The 10,665-nt window shown below is 39.4% G+C and overlaps 1 protein-coding gene across 1 annotated transcript in view; it reads left to right on the forward strand.

Moving 5' to 3' along the window:
* The window catches only part of ANKFN1 (ankyrin repeat and fibronectin type III domain containing 1), a 195,915-nt gene that overhangs the window by 160,900 nt on the left and 24,350 nt on the right, over positions 1 to 10,665 (forward strand). Inside the window, exons 16-18 of the mRNA XM_080375264.1 lie at positions 1,045 to 1,213; positions 4,802 to 4,968; positions 8,343 to 8,562. Of these exons, the coding sequence (XP_080231390.1) occupies positions 1,045 to 1,213; positions 4,802 to 4,968; positions 8,343 to 8,562 (556 nt within the window). The remainder of the gene's footprint in view (positions 1 to 1,044; positions 1,214 to 4,801; positions 4,969 to 8,342; positions 8,563 to 10,665) is intronic.

Below are 10,665 nucleotides of genomic sequence, written 5' to 3' on the forward strand. Positions count from 1 at the left end.
GTGGCCTTAAAATAAATTAATCTGGTTCTACATTTCTTGATTTTGAAAGGTTTAGGTTTTGCTTTTAAAAAGGAATCCATCAGTGCTGCACCGTCTAGCCTGTGAAGAGCCAAGTAAATCTCAAGTAGATCCAAAATTAAGACAGATGGCGTGCTGCTTTGTGGTCAGTCACTGTAATTCAATAGGGCTCTGTACAGGTCTCTGTGCTGGTGTATTTTCTTGGAGGTTTGGAGGTTATAGCTTTTGTGCCTTTTTTTTTTTTTTTCTTTTGAGCTAGGGACTAAAATATTTCAATGTGCAATATGTTCCTTAGGCTGCAGTTCAGCCAAGCATTTAAGCTCATCTATTGTGCATGAGAGAGAGACATAAACATGACCTTGCAGTTAACATAGTTGTAAATGTTTTGATGACTCAGAACTAAACTTCTATGTTAATGAATTGAATTTTTAATTCAACAGATTTATTTAAGTATTTTTATTATTTTTGTGGTAAACCATATCATGGACAGTGACACCGGTGCATACCCGGGGCAAAATGCAGCGCTGCACACAGCAGCTCTACGGCAGCCTCAGGCCAACTCCTGTGTGTGCCATTTTCTCGTGCTGCAGCACTTGTTAAACCTTTTCAGTGCTGTGTTGAGGGAGAGCTGCATATTTCTCTTAACCAACCCTAAATTGAATCTTAAAGGTTTTTAATTGAATCCATTTTCATGTTTTCACATAATTATGCAATCATAATCTTGAAAAGCACATGGCATGTGATCATTTTCTGCCTAATAAGAAACATAAATGTTGTTTTCAGGGGGGTTGTGCCTGTGTGTGTTGTTTTAATGTGGAACATTGCAGCTTTAAATCTTTATTTTATGTAGTGACATGAACCCACATTTAGTGCTCCCCCCCCCCCAAATATTTATGTTTTATAAAAATTCCAAGCTTGATGTTGTGCAAATTTTCTTTAATGTTTTATATCATTTGGGGTGTTGTTTATATAAGTGCCATGTTGTAATTCTCTCCTATTTCTTCCCCCGCGCGTGTCCCTCTACAGGCTAAGCACTTCCGTCTGTATACACAGGAGGTGTTGGAACTGGGTCACAATGTCTCCTTTCTTCTCCTGCTCCCCGCCTCAGACGACGTCTGCACTGCCCCAGGACAGAATAATCCTTACACCCCACACTCAGGATTTCTTAACCTCCCTCTTCAGATGTTTGAACTCGGTATAGTAGCTTGCTTCACCTAGAAATATTAACCCAGTCTCCTTATAATAAAATCACAAAGTTGTATCTGTTTTCCCCCTTGTCCCAGTGGAGAGTCAATAAATCACACGATGGCTTTGGCAACAACACTACCTATAACTGTGTACAAGTTATAGAGGGAGCAGAGCGGTTAAAGCATATACTGTAGCCATCGTTATTGAAATGCAAAGCGTAGACCAAAGCCCACAGTTATCCAGTATGTGTCTATAAGCTTATTTGGAAGATGATGTTCTTTAAAAAACAGAACCAAAAATTACACACAACATAGCAAGGCTGGAGCGTGAAAGGAGATGCAAAAAAAAAAGAAAAAAAATCCCTCTAAATTGTCACAAGAATAATCACTAGTTTTGTAGAGAATAATTTTTACAGTTCCTTATTGCAGATGGTCTGCAAGGTCTGACTGCCCTCACAATTTAGTGAAAGGTCTGAGTGGAGTTTCCCACATGAGGGTCATGTTTTTCCTGGGGAAATGCAGAAGACTCAGTCCTATTGCTCTGGTGCAGGAAAAGCCTGTTGTGAAAAATGCCAAAGCACTGGACTTGAATCTGCTTCTCTAGGGAGCTCATCCTCTGCTGTAGCAAATTCAACCCTCTTGTTCCACTGCATTGCTGACTGGGTAAGAATTCCCTAAAACAGAGTTTTCCAGCTATCTCACTGAGGCATAAGATGCTTTAGCTTCAAGGTCCTCTATTTCTCATTTCTTCTCCTTCAGTCCACAGAGGAAAGAAAGGTTCCACATAAAAGCAGCTCATAAAGAATTAATAGTTCTTTATAGGAAGAATATTATAAGTATGGGGACTGCTGAGCCTTACACATTAGTCTCTTCTGTTTCTTTCTGGACTGTAAAACTGGATTTCTTTCTTTCCTCTGCCTTGGAGAAGGCACAAAGACACGAGCCAAAACGGATGGAGTCAGTACACAAGGAGCCACTACAGAATACGTGTCTCGTGGCAACTGTGAGCTCAGTGATATCTCTCTCTGGTGTTTATGTGACACCACAGAATCAAAGAGTCATAGAACTGTTTAGGTTGGAAAAGACCTTTGAGTCCAACCGTTAACCCAGCACTGCCAAGCCCACCACTGAACCATGTCCCTAAGTGCCGCATCTACATGTCTTTCAAATACCTCCAGAGACAGTGACTCAAGCACTTCCCTGGGCAGCCTGTTCCCGTGCTTGACCATTACCACACTGTTCCTGAAACATCATTTCTAAGTGCTGTTGGAGTCACTAATGTAGGAGAACAACGACTAGATGTTAATGGAGGGTCTTACCAGGACTGCATTTCTGCAGTCACAATAGATCCATGACCTGCCATCATCCAGCACCACAAGCTTTATTTGGATCAGGCAGGAATACCTGATTGTGTTTATGCCACACCAACCACAGCAAAGTGGTGTCTGTGACAGCACTGGGGTTTTATGCTGGTTGTGGGAGGACAGATGACAACTGAGCTGCCACAAAATTGTGAGTTGTACAGACAGACAATACATAAACTGGTGTAATCTGTCAAGGCAAAGTTACCCCCTCAAAATAAAACTAACATAACTGAACTAGAAGAGTTAGTTCAGTGCTTTGGGTCATATAACCATGGCTGCAGTGCCCTAAAGCCAGACCCATTACCGTCCTGACACGCAACCCTGAAGCCTACAGCTGGGCTGTGTATTGAGCATGTCATTTCTCCCTGTGAGAGGTGGCTGCTGCATCTGCTGTGCAAATTAATGCATGAAGCATCTTCACCTCTGGTGAAACTAACCTCCACACAGACTATTTAATGCTCTTTATATGGTATACAGGCCAGGGGCAGGAGTCATTCTCACTTCTGCGACGTATTATGCATTGGGCTGACACAGCAATAGACACTGAATGGGACAATGCAGTACAGCTGAACGTGACAGAGTAATCTCTCAAAAATCATTCTGGGTGCAGACCTCTGTTTAGCAGTGGAAAAGCAGTTCATGGTGGAGCAAACAGTATGGAAAGCTGGATTTTATTTTTGAATATTTTTTTTAAAGTAAGCAATCATCTGGCCAAAGGCAGATGACATTTCTGTATGACTTATTATATATGTATCCCTGATGTTCTATAAAGTGACTGTGATTCACATCTCAAATATTAGAAGCTTCCATTCCCCATTAGCTGGTGGCTACCAAATATATAATTGCATAACCACAAAAGACTATGTTGAAGTAACATTTGTTAAAGTAACATTAAAGGATCTGACTTAAAACCACAAAGGCTAGAAACTTCAGCACTGAAGCTGAAACCGCAGCTGTAATTCACTCAAGAGTCCACCACATATGGCATATATACTGTAAGACCACACAGTATTCAGACTAGATCCCTGCAATATCTCGGCATCATTGAGAAACCAGAATGTAGAGTTCTTTCTTTCACTCTTTTTTGTGGGATTTCTATGTTCAGATTAAGCCTTTATTGTTATGCTAATTCCGCTTCTGTGATTGGGTTTCTTAGTTTGAGAAATTCTCTTCAATTATTCTTACCATGTTGTTTGCAAGGGACAAGTAGACATATAACACTGGTTTTGTTTCTTTTTTAATATTTATGATAAGGATAATATATGCAATTTACACTTTAAACACCCTGAAAAACACGCCACAATCCATACAAGCAGCAGTAGTAAGCCAACTGGCGTTTGCTGCTATAACAAAATCACGCTGTATGCTTGCATTTATTGAAGCACCAATGAATGGGGAGGTATTTCTGAAAACTTGTTCTCCCTCAGCAAGCTTTGGTATGTCTGTACTGCAGTTCGTAGAGATAACTGGTAGGTTTTGCCTGAGCAATTGCAGATTCTGGAATAATGTAGCTTTAAGAGGCCAGGTAAATTAACATTTGTGAAGCTCCATGACACTGCAGCCGGACTCCGTTATCTAGTTACCTCTTCTAAAGGTAGCTCAGAGAGCTCTGTGCTGCTCCAAAGTCAAATTACACAAAGCAAGAGGTCATGCCTGAACTTGCTGGGTTACCCTTCTGCATCAGAGTTCAGAGGATGATGATAACACCTAAAAGAGTTTTGTTTCACCCAAACTGTGATATCACTGAAATGCTTTTACTACTGAGTCATTTACATTTAAGTTACTATTTAAGCTAGTCTAGCCCATGAGAAAGTTATCATCCTTCAAAATGATACTTTCTTTCTGAAACACTCAATTAAAAAAATAAAAGATGAGTTCCATTTTCCAGCCATGTCACTACTTTCTTGATAAAAGAAATTATGAGCTATAAAAGCCTTAGAAAGAGCCTTTCTAATTAAGGCAAGATAGCCTCTGGAGTTGCATACTACGGACCTGATTATCCCTTCACTTAGGTATAAATTAGAAATTGCTCTTTTGAAATCAGTGAAGTTACAGAGTAAATCCAATGTAAATGAGAGGAGACTAAGAGCTTGTATTATTTATTTCTAGCTTAAAGTAACTCACCCAGAGTTGGTAATTGTATTTAATAAAGTTTGTGTACTGAAGACTAAGGATTTCATATTTCATAACCAGAATATAACAATGTTTCCTTTGCACTTGGTCTTTTCACAGTTCATTTTTGCTGTTACAAGGAAAAATTTATAAGCCTGTATTGCCGCCTTTCTGCTGTCATAGAGCTGGACTCTCTGAAAACCCAGCAATCCCTAAGGGAAGCAATTTCAGACAGTGAAGTCGCTGCAGCCAAACAAAGACACCAGCAAGTTATAGACTACATACAGGTAATAGTCTGTTTCTGACTATTCCAAGGAGATTTTAAGGTGGCTTTCTTAAAAACTGCATAGGGCTGTAATTTGAAATCTAAATGGAGAATTATTCACAGACATCATAAAAAGAGCAGTTGTATCAAAAGTGCAATTCTGTTTTTATGAAATTCAAACCCAGAACATGATTTCCTTAGTAGTTGCTTTTATACAAGGATTTTTATGGGTAAAATCAAATGACAGTTATACTAGACTGTTATAAAGAAATGTGTCGGTCTGCCTGTAAAACTCCCTCCCATCTAATGTAAGTAGCACTATGCTTGGGCATTCATTTGTGCAATCGTTTTTCTCTGTCTTCCTTAACTGAGAACATTTTTCATTATGATAACTTGCCAATTTAAAAAAATAAAATGAAAATTCAGACTAGGTTGTGGAGACAATCTTCACCAACGATATCACAGTGAAGAAAGCAGCTCTGCATTTAAGATGGCAGTTTAGCCCAAAAAGCATCTGTAAGTCAGTCCAGCACTATGCAGTAATATTGCTTCAGTCCCCCAACGCAGAAGGACCACAAATGTTACCATACTTGTCTACTTTGCTTAGCCTTTGTCTCTCACACTGATTTTCCTGTACTGTTCCCAGATCAGGACTTCAGCTGCTCAACTCAGGGATGTTCAAACTACACCCCACTGTGCAGCACAGCCAGGCCTGCCCTTTCGCAAACCATTCTGGCAATTGCTTATTTATAGATAAAACTCATGACCTTTGCATTGTGCATCTATGGACATAGTTGATTTGTCATTCTACAAGTGAGGTGCAGATAATTTTACAGCTCTATATTCTTCATATTCAAGCAACCTTCTGTTGGAATAGAGGCCAAGACAACCATTTATCCCATTTATAATGGGATTCGTCCCTCCATTATTACGAACAAGATAAGATTTCTGTTCTTCTTTGCTTTGAAGTCAGATTCTCCTTGCCTTGCCCACTTTGAAGCTTCTGGCAACCTGGCATGCAGCAGAGAGGAATCTTCCATTGTCCTTTCACCGCTCAGTCCTCTCCTTCCTTCTCATCTTCCCATTCTCACACTCAGAAAATCTAGCTTTTTCCCAGTGTGTAAGAGCATTTGGAAAAATCTTATCCTTCACATCAAAAATAAGTTTATGTATATTAATATGCATGCACACTGTACAGACAGTTCTGTGTTCCTCTTCTCCATGTGACTTCTCCATGTGACTCCATGACGTATATATGTGACTCAGTGTTTGAGTCAGATACATACGCTGGGAAAATATGGGAGAATATTTTAAACTTCAGTGCTTTGTGCTGAATTATTGTGACAGTGTATTAGCCTTGTCAGGTTTCCTCTCAAATGAAAACCAGCTGTATTCCACCTATTGGCAAAGTATCTCAGCCCACCACATACCACAATCTTCAATGGTGACCACAAAACCGCAAGAGCATTTGTGTGATCCTACATCTAAGACAGTGTTGAAGTCACTACACAAACCAAACATTGTAAAGAGCAAGGGAGTCTGTATAAATGCTGTTCTGAAAATGAGTCAGAGGGCAACTGAAAAGTAAAAATTAAAAAAAAAACAAAAACAAAAAATACCCAAACCAAACCAAAACAAAAAAACCCACAACCAAAAACCAACCAGCAGATAAGGTACTTTGAGTGTCTTTACCAGAATATTACACAGCCAGCAAGAAAAGAAATATACAGGCACTGAAACTAAACCTGAAGTTAAACTGCAATTTATAATGCTTCAAATGTTCCTAAAGTGTAAAAGAATCATTAAGATGACTGGTCCGTTATCCCAGGAGACACTACAGAATGGCATCAGGATTAGCATTTTATTAAACTGCATGCAGTATTAATTTTGTTCAGGGCTGAGGGAGGATCACGGAAAGGAAACCTAAAATCTCCAAAATCAAATAGGTGGGACGTTTGCTAACTGACATTCTCTTCATGGAGCTACACTGAAGTCTTGAAATGATGTAGGATTATGAATTAATTCTGAACCATTCACTATTCTTATCAGTGTATGTTCTTAGCTCAAATTGACTCAGTGGCAAGGCTTGCACTGACATCATTGGAGTCGGGATTTCACCTTTATGTAAAAGTGGCCATAGTAGGTCAAAACAAAGATCCAGCTATCCAGCTATCCTGTCCCCCAAACCGCTCACCAAGAACTACCCTAGCTAATCTGGCATCTACGGTATCCCTCAGCAATGAACTTCACACTTTGAATGTGCATTTTAGGAAGAAGCATCTCCAGGTAAGAGTATGTGTTGGAGGACTTAGAATGTATCAGTCTGCAGTCCCATTTTCACTGACCCCTCCGCCACTGCCCGATTTGATAATACTGCACGAAGTACCCCTCCCTCTTGCCTGTCCCTTTACTGACCCAGGGCTCTCGTTCTTGCATTCCTGCAGAATGCAGCTTGTGTAACTGCATAGGGCTGTAATTCCCCTGAAACATTGCAGTATTACTATGAAGGATCACTTCTTTAAATGCAGAATCTTCTGTAGAAAGAGGAGTACAAGGGAAGTTCTAGAAGGGATACTGGAGCAGAAGGACATGATACAGCCACTGTAATTTGCTGGTTGCAGCAGCATTTGCTCAGTCATCAAACATCTTGAATTACTTTGAAGATGTTAAGTGTTCCATTATTAAAAGACTCTCAAGACCCACATTAAACAGCATCTTTCTCTCTGCAGATACTTAAAGCTATATCCTAATATTGATTGTCTCATTTGTCTCTTATTGCCATCAACAGGCATGTCTTAGAACTGTCTTAGTGTAGATTTATACTGTTAAAATGTATACAGACCGGAATGATGGTAAGGGAGAAACCTGCAGTTTGGCTCATACCTGTGCTTCAACCCTCCATGTATATATATATTCTTCCACATGTATGTATATTCTTCTGTTAAGAACTAGGTTTGATCTGAGCACTCTGCTTTTGAACACAATCCTGGATTTGCAAGGATGCTCAAGAAGTCTTGCTTTCATTCCAACACAGAACGAAACCAACTTTCAAGTGTGCTACAAAATTGATCAAATTTCTTACTCCATCATAAGACAATTTTCATTTCCTTTCCATGTCAGAGTTTAGGCCTGGATTCACCCCTGTTAACTACAGGTTTTTAACTGAGGTACCTAATTTGAGAGTGTGATGGCTCTAAGCAGCCTCTGCAGTGGTGGAAGAGAACAAGCACCTAACCAAAGGCAGTTCTAACACCTGAATCTGAAGTGTCCTGTCAGGGGATCCTGCTTCTGTTGGCAGTGACTACACACCTACTTGGACACCTGAAGAAAGTACATACTTAGATAAAATTAATACACAGACTTCACTGTACTTTTTCACCATTTTTTTCTCTACAGCAAATTGATGAGATCTGGAGAGAAATGAGATGGATCACAGAAGCACTGCAGTATGCAAGATACAAGCAGCCAGCAGCTGGCCTACCCATAAAGAAGCTTGTGGATCTTTCAGAGGAACACTCTCAAAAGAAAATCAGTTCAACCTCTTCACATCTAGATTGTCTTCCTTCACCTCCCCCTTCACCTGAGGCTAGGACACAAAGGAGAAAAGCTGTGAATGGTAAGAGAACTTTTCTTTGTTCGTCAGGTGAAATCCTTGAACTCACTTGTAACAGTTCTTTTTCTAAAAGGAGTGAACCTTTCCCATACCTGCCAAGGTATTTTAACAATCATTTTACCAAAATTCGCAACTCGATACCCTGAGATCCTTCTACAATCTTTACAACCATTTTTTTGTTTCAACTACTCAGAATAATCACTCATCAGCCAACTGTGTCACCTCGCTGTTCCAGATCATTTAACAAACAGGTTGGAAGAGACAAGTGTTATCACTGACTTCTCCATGATGTCCAGAATTAGTAAAATCCATCCACAGTGAAAGCTGGCTACCTCACTTGTTGTCTACACCAACAATCTGTGATTAATAAATAAAGGGAGCTTTCCCTTCATCTCAATTACAACTTCATTGCTTCAAAACCTGTGGTAAAGAAGCCTGTCAAATGCTCTGCGGAAATCTCAGGTTGCCTGTGTATTAATTGTGCAAATTCAGCATTTTATTAGACTGGTGAGACATGAGTTACTAAGAAAAAGCTATTGACCCTTTCTCATCACTCATCTATCTACTCTACACTATAGTTTGTAATAGTTTGTCCAGAATCTAAGTCAGACTTTTCCATAGTCTCCATGTGTCACCTTCTCTTTCTCTGATTGTCATTTTCTTTCCTTGCTTTGAGTGTTCCTCTGCTTTGAAGCCATTCTTTCCAATGCTCCTCTTGCTTTGTTTTGACAGTGCAAATTTTAGTGCCAACAGTAGTTTGATTTAACACTCATTTTCACATACCTCAGTGTTTTCAGTATCTTAGACAAGCACTTTAAAACACAGAATTAAACAAGTAAGTACCCACCTCACTGGCCATTCTCTGAACAGTGGGAAAATTAAACTGATGAAAGAAATGGATCACAGCAAATAAAGATGAAGCAGATTAAACAGTAATACCCAATTTGCTAACAGAATAAGGACTTTGGAGAAAAATGTAAACCATCATTCTGCTGAGCTGTTTTTAAGCAACAATTAAATGAAACAGTAGAAACAAAAGCAGCAGATGCTGTGTTAAACAACTGCCGTGAACATTTTGGTAAGGTTGTTTTTTTAAAAAAATTGGCAGGTTTATACAGTTAAGAAAAATTAATAAATCTACTCTGAATAGATAAGTTTAAGAGGAAAGAAACCCAAAGATGGTGGTGCTTTAATTCGCTCCAGCACAGTGGGGTTCTTTCTCAGTATCTCTCTGTGAGCTATTATTTTGCCCCGTATTACAGGCAGAATAATCCTTAGGTCTCGCACCATGTAAAGTAGAGCATTACCTTGTCCTACATGGGCTTGATTCATTATTGCTGTGCTACATGGTAACTTAGGTCAAAGTGAATAGTCAGCACTGTATAGAATCTACTTTTTTTTTTCTTGGATCTAATATAAACCATCCAGCGCATCAACCCATCCTGCCACATATGCCATTATTTACTATTTTATTGATCCTTCTGTAGCCAAAAGAGAGCAGTGATTTCAGTGCTAGCGTGAGTTTTGGTCAACAAACTCAAATGTGAATCGTGCTTTGGATTTGAACATGCATAAAGCACCTGATGGGCAAAAGGGTGGGTTTTGTTCATCTACCTCCATGTCTTGCCTCAAGCCTTTTACACACACATACAGTTGCACCCTACTCACAGTCACAGAGGTATAAATCTGAAGTAATTTAACTGACATCTTTAATAAAACCAGAATCTGGATTAGAGTTTTTCTCTCTCCCAAATCGCCATGTCTAAGAACTCTGATGAAAACAACATAAAAGAAAACAGATCCCTTCAGAACTTAGTCCCAATTCAAAATCAAATTCTTCCCTGTACTTATTATAATAAATTAATCCTTTTTGGTTTTGCTCATTCTACCACCACCTCTCTAACACATCTGCAAATCCTCCCTGACTACTGTCTTTGCTGTCACCTAGGCCCATACACAGTTCCACAGAGGAAACACACACACATTTTAAGATTTGTAGATTTGATTCTAAATTAAGAAAAAAAAACCAAAAACCAAACATAACTGACAATTAAGCAATTTCTCTCCTGTGCTTGTCTTCCTAGCGTTAATCAGTTCTCTTTGCAG

This window comes from Falco punctatus (assembly GCF_963210335.1).
Source record: "Falco punctatus genome assembly, chromosome: 1".
In the NCBI taxonomy this organism is placed as follows: Eukaryota; Metazoa; Chordata; class Aves; order Falconiformes; family Falconidae; genus Falco; species Falco punctatus.